The sequence below is a fragment of the Balaenoptera musculus genome, chromosome 9 (genome assembly GCF_009873245.2).
Source record: "Balaenoptera musculus isolate JJ_BM4_2016_0621 chromosome 9, mBalMus1.pri.v3, whole genome shotgun sequence".
Lineage (NCBI taxonomy): Eukaryota > Metazoa > Chordata > Mammalia > Artiodactyla > Balaenopteridae > Balaenoptera > Balaenoptera musculus.
Genome location: NC_045793.1, coordinates 2,861,424 through 2,877,384, shown reverse-complemented (window position 1 = coordinate 2,877,384; position 15,961 = coordinate 2,861,424). Strand labels below are relative to the sequence as shown.

The window sequence follows — 15,961 nt, the reverse complement described above, 5'->3', positions numbered from 1 at the left end:
AGACCGTAGACTTTCTCTACTGTTTTTCAAGGACATCTTAATAATACGTTCTTGCTCAACAAGATGTGGGTTTTCAGTTGGCGAGGGGCCTGCCCTCCTCTTTAGATGGTGAGACCCATGTGGCAAACAGCGTATAAACACATTACATCAGCAAGATAAAACAACACCTTATTTTTTCATGAGTGGTTTTGATGGTTTGTTTTCCCATGAAAAGAAAGATAATTAGAAACTAGAAGAAATTATTTTATGAAAATTTCATCATTTTCATTTTCATAAAGGATCTTATGTCGTTAAGTTTTCTGAACCCCTCTGGTGGCTGGGAAACATAAAAGTACCCTTCACAACACGCACATCCTTGCACACACGATAAACAACTCGTATCTCCGAGCCCTTACTGCGCATGCCAGCACCTTCCGGTCACTGCACACATGAACCCGCTTTAAATTAGCAGCTGTGCTGACTGCCAGGAGCCTCAGGGAGCAGGTCAGGGAACAGAGATCAGAGCATCATCAGGTGACACGCAGGTGCGAAGAATGACCAGCTGGCGAGGCCTCACTGGGGAAGCTCTGGAATAGGCCACGCCTGCGTCAGGGTCTGGGGACTAAGGTGTTCAACCACCCGACGCCAGGCCCGCGGCTGCCAATTGCTGGAAACGGCCCTCCCGCCGCCGTCCGGTCCCAACCTACGCGGGGAGAGGCCGCCCGAGGTCCGGGGCGCTCTCGGCCAGCCCCGTCCGTCAGCCTGTGCCCCACCCGCCAGCCCCGTCCGTCGGTCAGTCCCCCAGCCTGTCGACGCAGCCCCGCAGCGCCGTCCATCGGTCCGTCCGTCGGGCATTCCCCGCATTCCCATCCGTCGGTCCCCCAGCCCGTCGTCCCCTCCCCCCCAGCCCCGTCCGTCAGTCCCTCCCCGTCCGGCCCCCCCACGGCCGGCTCCCCCCGTCTGGCCCCCGGCGGTGTCAGTCCGCCGTCCGTCCGCGCTCCCGAGTCAGTGCGCCGGACGCAGGGCTGCGGTGGCGTGTGATGACGTCATATGGGTCGCCCGCCCCCGATTGGTCGCGGCCGCCTCACCAGACCACGAGCGGACGGGCGCGCGGGAGGGGCGGGGCGCGCGGAGGCCACGCCCCCTGGCGCGCGGGCCGGGCGGCAGGCCGGGGCGGGGTCACGTGACCCGGGGCCCCGCCGCCCGCCTTATAAGCTGCGCGGCGCGCTGAACGCCGCGGGCTCAACTCTAGGCGGTCTGGGCCGTGAAGCTCCTCAGCGATCTCCTCCCTCGGCGAGCCCGCGGGCGGGCGCCCCTCAGCCAGGTACGCGAGGCGCAGCGAGGAGACCCGGGCCGGGGGCGGCGGGGGTGGGGTCCCGGGGTCGGGCCGGGCGGGGATGTCGGGGTCCCGGCGCCTCCACTCCTGGCAGCCGCCCCTCGAGACGGCCTTCCACTGGGATCCTCGGCACCGACCCTCGGGGCTGGGCGCACGCCGTGACCCCAAGCCGAGCCCCGCAGCGGGGGGCTGCACCCCCGACCCCAGGCGGGCTCTGCCAGTGCTCCTCTCAGTCCGGAGGACCCCAGCACCTTGTCCTGGGGCGGCCTGCCTCCAGGCTAGCCTGGCTGGGTCTGCCTCCTGCAGACGGACGGGGTCTGAAAAACTTCTGGACTGGACGGGCCAGAACTTCGGGGCTTGTGCAGAGGGGCACTGCGGCGGGCGCTCAACGCTCAGGTGTACCTAACCTGGCTGCCGCTGCAAACAGCCTGTGCAGCTCCCCGGCGGGGTGTGTGGGCAGGGTCCTTGCAGCCCTCCCCCGCGGTGCCCGCCCGTGGGCTCCCCTGAGCGGCTGACTCCGAGGCCGTGGGGGTTTCCCTGGACGTGCCGGCGATGAAGGCGAGCAGAGCCCTCGCTCTGACTGGGCCTCCCTGGACCTGCCATGTCCTTTGGAAGTGAACTTGATCGGGGTTCCACCTCCACACCCCCTCTTCCTTCTAGGAGAGCCTGTCAGACTGGTGGCTGATGCCCAGACTGGACGACCACCCCTGGAGCGGTCCCTGCGCTAAGGGCGCGAAGCACAGAAGCCACCTGAGGGCCAGTGCCAGAGGGCTGGAGGCCAAAGTGGGAGAAATGATCAACTCCCCAGTGTCAGGCCCCTCTCCCCTGGTGGCCCACAGTGCCCGGGGCACCGACCCGGCTCACGGGCCCGCGAGCGCTGGCGTGGGAGGCCATGGCGGCAGCGGCCACATCAACAGCTGGCATCACCACTGGGTGCAAAGGAGCCTGGTGCTGTTCTCAGTGGGCGTGGTCCTGGCCCTGGTGCTGAACCTGCTGCAGGTCCAGAGGAACGTCACCCTGTTCCCTGAGGAGGTCATCGCCACCATCTTCTCCTCCGCCTGGTGGGTTCCCCCGTGCTGTGGGACAGCAGCTGGTGAGTAGAAACTGAAGATGTTTGGTGAAGAACCATTTTCAGCCTCTGAGAACCATTCATTTGAAAATCGAACCATCCGCAGAGGGGAAGTGTGCCATCTCCAGTGACTGTATTTAGAGAAGGAGGGGGGGCAGAGGATGGTGATTCGCAATGCCAGTCTCTGGAGGCTGGAAGAAGCCCAGCGATTGGGGACCAGGTGGGGAGATGATTGGCTGTTTCACGCTTGTGCCAGGCTGACCGAGGTCCTTCCCTCTTACTGATCCGGCCCTGAGGACAGTGGTGGGGGAGCCCGCAGCTGTCATCCCAAGCGAGCTGTGCAATTGGCCGCTGGCAGAACTGGTGAGCGAGGGAACTGCAGTGCGATTGGCTGCCCCAGCGAACATGCTACAGCGCTGGGTAACCGAAAACAAACCGTCACGTGGGCCGAGTGGGCAGAGCTGCTGCCCCAGCGGCCTCCCGCACTTCCTTTTTCGGGATGCCCTGTGAACGTGCCAAAGCCAGGCCTTCCCCCTAAAACGTTGGGCTCCACAGATGAAGGAAAACAAATCCCTTGTTCAGAGTTTACATTGTAGTACACCTGGCCAGCCACAAAACATGACCCAGGGTTAGCAGTCCAAACTGTGGACGGGCAGACTGTCTTTTTTGAGTAGAATTTCTTGGTCATTTGGCTGGTTTTATAAACTTGCTGAATTGGTCTCAGCCCAGAAGGTCACAGTACTTCTCTAGTCACACAGCATCCACTGATGAGCAGACATTTGCCAGATGCTTTCTGTAGCCTCAGCTCTCCCAGCTGCTGGAAGTGCAGAGTGAGCAGACCGCCCCCGTCAAGCATCCTGGTCTGGGGGGCAGAACAAGCGTGTACCTAAGCGACCACGGCGCTACAAGAGGGATGCCCTCCTGTTCGCTTCGTAGCTGATGTTTATAGACTGCTTACCGTGCATTTCTATATGTTTTGCTGCCTTTCGTCCTTACAACAGGACTCTGCTGTAGCTCCATTTTACAGACATGGAAACTGAATTACAGAAAGGTTAAGCAACCGTGTCCAAGGGGGCACAGCTGAGTGACAGGCCCACTGTTCTTAACTCTGCCTACTGCCCCTTGGAGTCTGGGTGTGTCCCCTGCGCTGTGGAAACACGCTGCCTTCTCAGCACGAGGCTGGAGTGGAGAGCTGTGTTCCAGCCGGGACGTGTCACGGGAGGGATGCCGTGGTTACCAAGCAGTGGGGCAGTGTTCTCATTTTTGTTCTTGGAAAGATAGGCTCCTACTTTGTTTTTCTAAACCCTTTCAGTATATGGCTATACACACTGGTGCTGTGGCCTCAAGGCCCTCGTGGAAGCTCCCCTCCCCACTGTACGATGGAACGACACATGCAAACTGGAGGCTCCCTGTGTAGGTGCAGGAGTGGTTTGCTTATGGATAATTAACCCCTGGCTCCATTCCTTCTGTGCTTCAAACCAAAGAACTGCGATTTTATTTTAAATTTTTCGAAACAATGATTTTTGTTTGTATTCAAAGAGAACAAAAATGTAAAATTAGTTTTAATTCAAATATTACATTGTAGCTGATAAATCTTCTAGGAAAAGGAATGGTTTGAAAAATATGTTAATAATTGCCAGGTAGAGATCACATCATTTTCAGCCGGTGTTCTCTAACGCTGCTCCCTTGTCTTTCTTCAACAGCTGTTGTCGGCTTGCTTTACCCCTGCATTGACAGTCACCTTGGAGAGCCACACAAGTTTAAGAGGGAGTGGGCCAGTGTGATGCGCTGTGTGGCAGTTTTTGTTGGTATCAATCACGCCAGTGCTGTATCCTTCAGTGGGTGTGCTGTCCAGAGAAGCTTCTTACGTTACACGTTGAAAGTTTCGTTACTTTTAATGAGTATATATCACATCATCAGGCAGTTGAACCATCTTCTTCCGAGTATATTATTTCAGAGCACGTTGCTCAGTTTACTCTCAGCAATTTTCAAAATGGTTCTTGGAGTCCTTTCAGTTCATTTCAGGAAACAGTTACCACCAGGAACAGAGTGGACGTCTTTGTTCTGTCCTTTCTCAGGCAGTATCTGCTGGATCCTCAGAGATCCTTCTGTGAATTCCCTTTACATTTCTACCTTACATCCTTCCACCGTGAAGACCTGGTTCCTGTGGCCCAGTGAGAAGTGGCGAGAGCATCACTCTTCCTGGCTGATCCTTCCAGAAGGTGGAGGAGAAGCCTGTCTGCTTCTCTGTCCCTCCCTGGCATGACCGCGGAAGGCCCAGGGCCAGTCAGAAGCGGTGGCCTCTGGAATAGGGTTCTTAGTTAGGTTAACTTCAGGATCAGGTTCTGGCATCCATGGGTGGAATGCATGACGCAAAACATGCTGCATGTCTGTACACAGTGCGTTTTTCAGGAAGACGGGCCGTGGTTTACCAGGTCTCAAAAGATTTATGGTTTCTTTAGCACAACTAGATTATATTTTTAAATCCTGGAGAAAGTTATTTTTAGAGTTACTGCTTCTTAAATCTGCTCTACCCTGATTTTAATGATAAGAATGTCAGAAAAGGGTATTATAAGAGGTCAGGGCTCTGACAAACTTGTTTCGTCCGCAGCTGATAAGCAGTGTTGTGACGGAAGCCAGTCGTGTCTCCACCAGCTGCAACCACGTCGTGTTAGATGCCATTCTGGTGAGGTGTCTTCTTGCAGACGTGGAGCAGCGACTTTGCTTGCTCAGTTCAACTACTAATAAAAACAAGAAGTAAAAGGGGAACTATAGATGACTTACTAGCAAAATATGTTGTGTTGTGGTTGAAATACCAGCAGAATTTTATATGTGGCTTTCAGAAAGTTTACTGGTAAAGTCAAGTTTTTGACCCAGGGATCCCAGAGAAGTTCCAGGTCATCTTGGTCACGGGAACCTTGTATCCAACAGATGCTCTCTGCAGCTCACCTGGCAGCTTCTATGGATGAAGAATTATGTGGTGCACACATAATGGTAGGCCCTGGGGCTTTTTTGGTTTTGACCGTATTAAAAATCGTTATGCTTTTCCTTAACTTTGCATCGCCAGAAATTGGATTTTGCCAATAACGTTCAGCTCTCCTTGACATTAGCAGCCCTGTCTTTGGGCCTTTGGTGGACATTTGACCGTTCAAGAAGTGGCCTTGGGCTTGGGATCACCATCGCCTTCCTTGCCACTGTGATCACTCAGCTGCTGGTGTACAATGGTGTCTATCAGTAAGCACATGCTCTCAAATATCACCTCCGTCCGGAAGCTGTTACTTAACTTTTTAAAAAAATACCTTCTAAACTGAGATGTCATGTTTTTTTCTGTAATTACATAGCATAAACTTAGACATGAAATTCTCAAAAATGCTGCTTATTGTTGATTCACGTGTTAAAAATGCACCGTGCGTAATTTAATGTAAAGGAAAACCGAGCAGTGGCGGTGAGCGTGGATGTCACACACTAACGCTGTTGGTGCGCCGTGTGCCTGCCCCGCCTGCGCCAGGGGAGCCGGCTGCCCTGGGGCTCATGTCTCCTTCTCTCCAGGTACACGTCCCCGGATTTTCTGTACATCCGCTCCTGGCTCCCGTGCATCTTCTTCTCGGGAGGTGTGACCGTGGGAAACATAGGACGACAGCTGGCCATGGTACGTACAATTGTCACCTGCGTGCCCAACTGTGGTTTCCAGCTTGATAGGCTTAGTGTACGTAATACATTATGATTGGTGTTGATGAATATCTAGTTGAGACTCGCAGCAATTATTCAGAAAAGCGTATTAAAAAAAAATAGGTACAATACCCAGGTAACTCTTTGCTAAATTATAAAGATTCAGGGAATTGTAAGCTCACAATGAGCACTAAAAGGAACTAGAGTTCCACTCATGTTACAGATGAACTGCAGCTCCTGTGATAACTGGCAGAGAAAAGTTACTGAATGGCTAAATGAATGATTTCTAATGAGTTTCCTCCCCGCCTTCACGCAGGTACAGATGATGCTATGCTAGGGAAAGGACCCCAGGCCAGGCCCATGAGAGTGTGGACCAGGCTGGGAGGGGGCTCAGCGTCCCTGGGTAGGTGGACTCCAGCCTGGACCCTGTCTAATAACTAAAGAGAGAGAAACGGGACCCCCGCACAGAGCCATTTCCCGAGAGCCAGAAAAACAAACGAAGTCAGGATAACTTAGCAGTTCTTTTCGGGAGTTAACGATCGACACTTAAGCACTTTGATGAAATGTGGACATTTAACTGTCATTTTGAATAGACTTTGACTCGAAGGCTTAAATAAAATGAACTAAAAACAAAAGAAACTAGAATCTTGTAAGGGCCATTTCTCTCAGAGACACTCTGGGGGCTTTCTCAAAAACGTGACTTGGTTCCTCATACGGTGTTTTTAAAAACAGGACGTTTATTTGTGCCAGCTGCTACTTACTGGCGTGGGAGAGCCGGATCTGAAGGCTGCTTGGCTGGTCCATAAAAATGGAAGTGATTTCAGAAAGGTGGAACTTGTCATGTGTTCCACCGGTTCCTGCGCCCAAACCATCCTTGCCTTCCACCCTTTTGTGACTCTGTGTGGATCTGCTGGCCAAAACGAAAAGACTCAACTGAAAAAACTTTCTTTCTCGACCCCTCATGAGCAACAGAGGACCTGGCTCTTCTCACACTCACAGTGGCCACAGTCTCGTGGTGCCCCTGTGCTGCTCCCTGGAGCCCTTTATGGTTCAGAGTAGAACGAGGCAGCTCTATGATCCCTTACTGCTTTGAGATTTTTATTTCAGTGCCATTTAGTTGAGGATTCCTAATAAGGCTTTTGAGATAAGTTGTCTTCAACCCCCGTGACTCTGCGTGGAGTTAAAACTGACAGCATTCAGCCAGTTGGTTATAACTTCGGGAGGCTGGGCTGACGCTGCCATGCATTTAAGATGAAGGTTTTTAACCAGCTTTAGTACGAAAGGGTCTTTTATTTTTTATTTTAGTAAGGGTCTTTTATTTTTTATTTTAGTAAGAAAGGGTCTTTTATTTTTTATTTTAGTAAGGGTCTTTTATTTTTTATTTTAGTAAGGGTCTTTTATTTTTTATTTTAGTAAGAAAGGGTCTTTTATTTTTTATTTTAGTAAGGGTCTTTTATTTTTTATTTTAGTAAGGGTCTTTTATTTTTTATTTTAGTAAGAAAGGGTCTTTTTTTATTTTAGTAAGGGTCTTTTATTTTTTATTTTAGTAAGGGTCTTTTATTTTTTATTTTAGTAAGAAAGGGTCTTTTATTTTTTATTTTAGTAAGGGTCTTTTATTTTTTATTTTAGTAAGGGTCTTTTATTTTTTATTTTAGTAAGGGTCTTTTAGTTTTTATTTTAGTAAGGGTCTTTTAGTTTTTATTTTAGTAAGGGTCTTTTAGTTTTTATTTTAGTAAGGGTCTTTTAGTTTTTATTTTAGTAAGGGTCTTTTAGTTTTTATTTTAGTAAGGGTCTTTTTGATAGAGGTAGACACTGCACATCTTGCACAAGTTCCTAACACCTAGAAATGGTTGAAGGTAACTTATTTTACAAGAGTGGCACAATCACACCTTTGGTCACGATGCCGAATGAAGGTGGTTTTATCAGCGATCATTCCATCCTTGTCGTAGGCATTTTCGTTTTTGAAAAGATGAAAGTTTTAAACCTAACTTAAGATAGCTGGCATAACTGTAATTCTCCCTACTTAAGCTTTCTCTTCTTTTTCACTCTTTAAAGTTGGGGAAAAAACTTGTATTTGGATGTTACTGTTGTGTCTTGATACTGGAGGAGGGTGATGAACATCCCAGGTCATCGAAGGGAAACAACCCTCCCGGGTCTCTGAGCCCAGCGCTCCTGCCATATTTACATCCGTGAAAATTTAAACCCTTACGCCTGGAGCCCAGCTGAAGGGGGAAGTGGCAGGCCCTTTCCAGCTGGAGGAGCGGTCGCAGCTGGTGTTACCGATTCCCCCTCTGGCTGCTGCATCCAGCGTGGGTCCTCGGAACAGATGTGGTAGCGAGCGCCCGCTGCCCCCTGCTCCAAGGGAGAAAAGAGCTAAGTCCCTTTCCTCCAGGTTTCCAAACCCAGCGGAGGGCACAGTCAGCGTGAATAAAGGCAAAACGATCACGGATCATGTCACAGCTGTGTTTCTGCCAGAAGTCAGGCGAGCGAATGAGGGAGACTTACTCCTATTATAGTTACTTGAGGCCTGAGATTGAGGAACCAGGTTTAAGTAGTTTTAAAGGATCGGTCAGTCAGATTGGCAAAGGCGTGCAGCACTTGCTCCCATGGTAGGGAACAGGACCGGGGTGTGTAAAGGAACGAAAGTGGCGATTTCTGAGAAGGAGAACTGCAGGTAGTTTGGGGGTTTTTTCTCTTTTGCATTTTTAAAATTTACAATGAAAACATGGCAGTTGACCGTCGAAGAGCATGTGGGTTGGGGCACTAGCCCTCCGAGAAGTTGAAAATCCGAGTGTAACGTAGAGTCGGCCCTCTGCATCCGTGGATTTAACCAGCCACAGACCATGCAGCACTGTAGTATTTACTATTGAAAAAAATCCGCGTATAAGTGGAACCGTGCTGTTCAAACCTGTGTTGTTCAAGGGCCAGCTGTGCTTGTATAACCCGAAGCGCTAAGGTGTGACAGGAGTTTGTGACTGAGGTCTCCGCAGCGGATGGATGTGTGGCAGGAGGTGAGCAGACCTGCTGCCGTGCCCTGTTGAGATCGTTTACGTGGAGGTCACTGCAGGACTCCGGTCCCGCTGCCTCTGTGCTGTCTGTTTACTGGGAGCAAAGCCTTGGCCTTGGGTTGCGGATGACAAAGCAGCGAATCAGTCCCCCCAGAGCTCCCAGACTCTCATCCCTACCCCAGCAGCCGCTCCCTGAGTCTGTCCAGACTGGTCTCTGCCTTTTTGTTTCTCTCTTCTTCCATCCTTCAAAGTATCTGTAAACGAATCTACCCTGAAAGCAGTAGAGAATCTTAATAAAACGTCCACCTTTGTCCAACAGGAATTGCATAGCCTTCACGTCCAATTCCGCTGACTCTTGAACCTTTCAACCTACCCCTCCTCTTAACAAATCCTCTGTCCACTTTGGCTTGAACTGAGGATGCTGCCTTTCTTGCCACTCCCATGGGTTGGCAGACGGCCCTTCTAAAATATGCTGTTGCAGCAGTAAAAGATAAGTGCATGAAGCCAAAATTGTATTTTTCATGAGAACAGAATTGGAAGTGTAAGAAATTAAATTTGCTTCAGATTATATCAGAGCTGAAGAATGACTCAGCTACATTTATAATATGGTTTGTCTTAGAAAACTGTGACTCCCCATGACATTGAGTGTCCCTGCCCAACTGTAGTCTTTCCCAGGACCTTTTGTTGGGCGGGCTTTCCCCACCAAGCAGCAACAGGTGGATGTGAGGGGCTGGAGCGAGGGCACTGCAGGAAGAGCGTCTGCAGGTGCGGCTGCTCCCCTCCTCCACCTGCCTGACCACTGCTGTTTCAGGTCCCAGTCTCCTGGAGAAGGTCCCGTGGGCCTGGGCTGCCGGACCCTAGCACGTAAGCCAGGGGCACTGAGGCTCGCGCTTCCTAACACACTGGGCTGGGTGCCCCGCTGTTGTGTATTTGTGTCCCAGAATTGTTAACCTTATGTTTATTCTCTTTGGGGAGTCTTGAAAGTTTAGGCTGGGACAGAGTGGCACCTTGCTAGAATCTTTCTCACCCAAGAACGTCTTTAAAAAGAGCAAGTTAAACATTTTCTTTTTAAAGAAGGAGTTAAAATACTTAAGCCAAGTCTTTCTTTCTTCAAAGAAAGGGGAAAAATTAACAGCTTATTTGTAAAAGTGAGCTTATTCTTTGTTAAGAATTTGAAAACTCATTTCCATCCTTAAAACCCAGGAAATGGCTCCGTGCCTTAGAAATGGGATTGGTCAGCACCGCCCATTTCTTTTCCTCTGGCTGTGCCGCTAGACGGAAGATGGATCTGACGTGGTATTTTAGGGGCAGCGTTTAAGAGTGAATTCTTGGTTTAAAACTTCACCAAGTAAGGCTTTTGTGGTGGGACGTGATTCGAGTGAAGAAGACGCAGGTCTGAAGGTGGAGACCTGAGGTGGGCGCTGGTCAGCACGGTGACCAGAGCTGCCCGAGTCCAGTGCGATGTGGCTCTGTCCCCTCTGAGGGCGACCGTCCCAGCGCCTCTGCACCCCTCCCCCTCGCGCCTTCTCAGTTCCCACCGCCCTTAAAACAAATGTGGTTACCGTCAAGGGCCGCCACGCCCCAAACCTACAGGTGGGCTTTGCTTGAGCGTTAAATGGTCCGAGTGGCTTTTTCTTTGTGGTATTCGTTGTCAGCCTGCATGTTTAAAAGTGAGTCCGTAGCATCATTTTATAGAATTTGTATCTGTTGCTGTTTGTAGCTTAAAGTCTTTTCTCAAAAAAAGTAAGGCTTCCAGCTGCCACGGCGAAGAGCATGGCCCTGCTTCCTGGGGCCCAGGCCCCGGACACCTGGTTACAGGTGCGCTCCCTGGCACGTGGAATTCAGTTTGCCTTTCCTGTTTGCCATCCAGCGGCTGCTGGTAGTAATAACAACGTTAATTAGCACTTCTTTTGCGCTCAAGGTGTTGTGCTCAGTAGTTTCACTGTCAGCTGACTGAGTCCTGTAACGGCAGTCTGGAGGTAGGGACTGCTGTCAGCCCGCTTGAGAGATGGGGAGATCCAGACGCAGGAGGCTGACCACCTGCCCGAGCGGGTGCAGCGCTGGGCTGGGCTGGAGCTGGAGCCTCGGGCGCGTGCGGAGCTGCCCCTGCACGCCGCTAAGCCAGAGGCCAGACCGTGCGCTGGGCCCTGGCTCCGTGGCAGGAGGCGTGGAGGTCTCTCCTCATGCAGCCCCGTGACCTCAGGAAGGTCATCTGGCCTTGGATCTGCTCCTCCAGTGGAACATCTGTCCTCTGCTGAGGACCGGCCGGGCCGGGCCTGGACAGCAGTGACAAGGGCAGGGTTCATCTCCCTGAGTTTCTGTGCAGTCAGTGAGGAAGCGTGTGCGGAACCGGCTCCTGAGCTGTTACCCCCCTCCCCCGCCTGAGAGGGCCGCGCCCTGTCCTCTGGGTGAAGCGGTGGCTCCCGGCCCTCCTAGCCCCGGGCAGGGAGAGGACGGCGCTGGGGTTGTTGGAGCTTGTCTGCTGCTCCGCATTTCTCGTCTCCATCATCTTATCCGACTCAAAGGAATTTTCTATCTTTCACGTTTTAGGATCGGCTTAATTGCTAATTAAAATATGTATACATTGAGTGCTGATTTTCTCTCGCTCCTTTTTCTCTTTTTACATGCAGGGTGTTCCTGAAAAGCCACATAGCGATTGAATCTTCAAACCCGCTGATCCTGAAGAATGGCAAGATTTGGGAGAAAATCTGTGATCCTGGATTGTGACAAAGATTATCTTTTCCCCTCAATAATCTTTTTAGATTGGGCTGACTGTACAAGTGACGCCGGGAAAACAGTTCACCTGTTTTAGGGTAGCAGGCTGGGAAGATGACCACTTGTGTTGAGATGGCACCTTGCCTGACGGCATTCATGCCTGGGTCTGCTCAGGAGGCACCAAGTGCAGGCCGGCCGGCTGCAGGGTCCCGAGGATTCGGTTTCATGTGTCATTAAAAGCAAGTTGCCATATTTCCAAGCCTTGAACTAAAGCCTAACTACCAGCTCTGGTTTTGTATCAGCGCCCAGGGGAGAGCTCGATGGTGCTTACAAAGATGAAGTGTGATAAAATAGGAATATTACTTATCCAAAAGATTTCTAAAATAGGGTTGTGTAAAAAAAGAGAAAGGCAGGGGCGGCGAGCTTAGGGTGGCAGTGCCGGGCGCCCCGTCCCGCAGCTGCGCGTGTGTCCCAGCGTACGGCTGTGCTTTTCATTCCTCCGGGGAGTCGCATGTAGACAATCTTACTGAGAGCCGAGGGCAGTGAGAGGTCCTCGTTCCGCACCGTGATGTGCTGGAACGTCCACCTCAGTATTTATGCAGTTTCTCCAGAATCCGCAATCAGCTAGGAGGGGCACCTGCCTGCCGTGTGGCAGTCTTAGTGAGCCGAAATCATGTGTTGTTTCTTTGATACTCCAGAACAGAGATGACTGGTTTTTTTCCACAGCCCTATGGGATTTGCAATCTGTGATTGCCTTGTAAAAAGAAGAGTGCGTATGTCACTGTATTAAACATTTGGTGTTTCTAAATACTCAAAGACGTGGTGAGCACAATGTATTCATTTAATGGCATAGACCATGTTTGTTAGACCCAGTTTGCAAGTACTGGGTCTTCAACTTCAAGTGCAATGTATATGAAAACCAACCTGAGCCTTGTATCCTCTTAAATATTTATTTTTTTAACGTATGAGGTGTTACAGAGGGTTCTCCATTTCAGAGCTGCATGGGGGCCAAATTCAGCAACAGCCCCTCTCGGTTGTGCAGTTACTTCGTTGCTGTGCTCTCCACTGAGCCGGTCCTTTGAAATACTCCAGTTTTGTGCGTTTAGTAAACTTGTAATTTTTACTCACAAATTTACCTTTTTGTATTTTGCAATTTAAGTGTTTTGGTTGTTTTACGCTCTGTGAACATGGCTTGATGAGAAGACCCCTTCCCCTTGAGCAGCTAGCGGTCAGAGCCACTGCCGGCAGCCGTGGGCTGTGCCCTCGGCTCCCCTCACGTGATGGTCCTCGTTGCAGTTGGGTTTTGTTTTGAGGAAGATATCCTGGAGTAAATTTTAGGTTACTGTAGCTAATTTGTTTTAGAGGAATTTTGTTTAAAAGAAAATAGGATCATTCTGAACTTTGCAATGACCGACCCCCTTACACATTTTTCTGAAATCAAACAGCTATGTGAAAAGAGTTTTCAATGAGGCCATCAGCATTTTATGAAAAACCAGAAGTTATTAGATGAGAGCAGGCATTGAATCTTTCAAATATACTTGATCATGCACAGTGAGTATTTTTTTCTCTTAAACTGGAAATAAAATCTGTATCTGTTAGAAACAATGTAGCCAAAAGATGTGAATCTGAAGAATTTTGTTGCCAATACTTTATAGCAAGTATATGAACCAAAGTCATTTGAGTTTGTAAAAATGTAAAATAGTATGAACAAAATTTGCACTATACCAGGTTTGAACATCTAGTGAGATTCACATTCACACTAAGTTTTCAGCATTGTGTTCTTTTGCATTCATTTTTTACTTTTATTAAAGGTTCAAAACCAACCATCGTATTTATGGGTTTTTCTTTGAAAAGGGGGGGATTCTCTCTGTAGGATATTCAGATTTGGAATGGAAGACTATTTTGTAGCTTTTCAAAATGTACTAAGTTTCAACACAACCTCTTGGGAAAATTTGTTTTCCTCATGGTGGAAAGTGACATGTAGTTAGCCCAGTTTAACTTCCTCCTGCCCCTCCCACTGACCCTGGGAAGTTGGGCGTCTTCTTGGGCCTTGTTCTGTCCTCTCCCAGGAATGCTATCCTCTCTCTCGGGGAGAGAGGGCCCTTTCTCCCTGTACTAGAAAGGGGAGGTGGGGGGGGTCTGGGCACCCAGAAAACAGAGCCCAGGGAAAGGGTAGAGCATCCGGCCCAAGCAACAGCCAGCATGTCCAGGGGCCCCGAGTGGCAGCCCACACAGCAAAGGAGCAGCGTCCTGCCCGAGGTCCACTTCCCTTGGTCCCTGCCGGATGCAGAGCCGCCCCAGGTGACGAAGGTGTCAGGGCCCCACCGCACACGCTGCCCTCCGCACAAGTCCGCTGAATGTCTGCTCTGCCAGCGCCGGGTGCTGGGTTGGACAAGAGAACTGGCCTCAGAGGCTCTCATCCCAGGGCTCCAGTGCCAGGCCGGGGGAGGCAGGTGTGAAGGGCACCACCGAGACAGCGAAGAGTGGGTGCTGTTTGATTCCTTAATTAAAGAAGTAACAACCGTGCGCAGTTTGGCACCCAGAGCAGCCCGAGAAGCCATCCCGCACGACCCGACCCGCACCGTCCCACAGGTGAACCAGGGCCCCGCGCTGCGGGAAATGCCCTGGAATTGCCCTCTCCCCCGAGCGATGTGCACAGGGAAGCTTGAAAAGAGAACAGGCTTCTGGGAAGGGAGGCAGGGCTGGAGCCGAGCTGCGGTCCCTGGTTCCGCTGACTTCCCCTACAGCAGCCCTGAGCCCGCGGGACAAGAGGACGCCTGTCCCACCCCCCCACCCCCGCGAACCGCCCCCCCCCCCCCGCCCGCCCCGGCAACTATGCGACGCAGCTTTGCAAAAGTTATTTTCAGTCGTGAAATAGCATTGCAATGGCAGTAGAGAAAGCCCTTACCTTGTTATACTCAACCCGATACATTTATAATACAGTCCAGACCCGTAAGTTTCTCCTGCATGGAACACAGCTGTTGATGTAGGGAAAACTGAGAGCTGCTACATTTCCCTCACCACAGAGACTGGAAGACTTTGCCTGAGATTGACCCAGTTTATGAGGCTCTAACAGGGTAATGCCTGCTCTGAACTAGTCTAAGTCTGTGTTTCAGAGTAAGTTTGGGGACTGAAACTTTTCCTGGAATTGCTCTGGTTTGTGAGCAGGTGACTGAATTATCCCATTTCACTAAAGGTACACAAAAGATTTCCGTGTCCCGTCTCTTCAGCTGCTAAAGCGAGGCTGAGTGAACAGGAGCTCAGGATGGGGATGAGGGTACTGTGTTTATTTAGCCAGTTTTCAAAGTCTGCTGCGATCTTACCTGAGGAGTGTTTCTGGCAGTTCGTCTAAAGACCTGGATTAGACATAATCAAGTCATCTGGTGCCCGGGAACCACCCACCCTTGAATTATAGACATTCCCTTTATCTTGGTGGTAAAAAGAGAGGAGCGAAGGGGGCCTATTTAAATCTAAACTTGCTTTTTCTACTTCATGTTTTAAATAGACCTTTTGCTAAGAATGTTCACTTTCTGAGAGTTTCAGATGATCTCTTTGTAATAATGTAACTAGCAGATAAAGCCTTAGAGTTGGGATATACTCTGAAAAGTATTAATATATAAAATGTTAACAAAGATATTTAAGTTCAGCTGTAACACGTTTATCTTACACACTAGGAAGCTGGCCAACTACCCACTCATCTACCATCACGCTTGCTCTTGGAGAGGAGGCATGCTGATCAACAGTAAATTAGCCACAGGGGGATTTCATATTGACACCTGAATGCAGCCAAAATATGCAAAGAAAGAACCTCCCTGGTGGTCCAGTAGTTAAGACTATGCATTTCCACTGCAGAGGGCGTGGCTTCGATCCCTGGTCAGGGAACTAGGATCCCACATGCCCTGTGGTGCGACCAAAAAAACGTGCAAAAAAACAAAAAATAAACAAAAAAAAAACCACCAAAAAACCCAAAATATGCAAAGAAAGATGCATGAAATCTGCATCCAAGTCCTAGGACCCAAACTTGGTCCTTTGTGGATTTTCCATATAGATCTTCAAAGATTCACACCTGAAGAATCTCTTACTGAACAATTATAACACGAGCGCCTGGTACAAGGCCGACTGGTCTGGAAAGAGCGGATGTGCTGAGACAGGGCGGGAGTTCCTGCCTAGGTCTGTGATTTAAGA

At 50.1% G+C, this 15,961-nt stretch overlaps 1 protein-coding gene across 1 annotated transcript; it reads left to right on the top strand.

The window, feature by feature from the left end:
- Window positions 1-1,182: 1,182 nt before the first annotated feature.
- On the top strand, window positions 1,183-13,594 carry INSIG1 (insulin induced gene 1). Its single transcript, XM_036863598.1, has 6 exons — window positions 1,183-1,303; window positions 1,976-2,408; window positions 4,088-4,212; window positions 5,452-5,618; window positions 5,934-6,033; window positions 11,692-13,594. The coding sequence occupies exons 2-6, from the start codon at window positions 2,000-2,002 to the stop codon at window positions 11,719-11,721; spliced, it is 831 nt and encodes a 276-aa protein (XP_036719493.1). The 5' UTR covers window positions 1,183-1,303; window positions 1,976-1,999; the 3' UTR covers window positions 11,722-13,594.
- The last annotated feature ends 2,367 nt before the right edge of the window (window positions 13,595-15,961 follow it).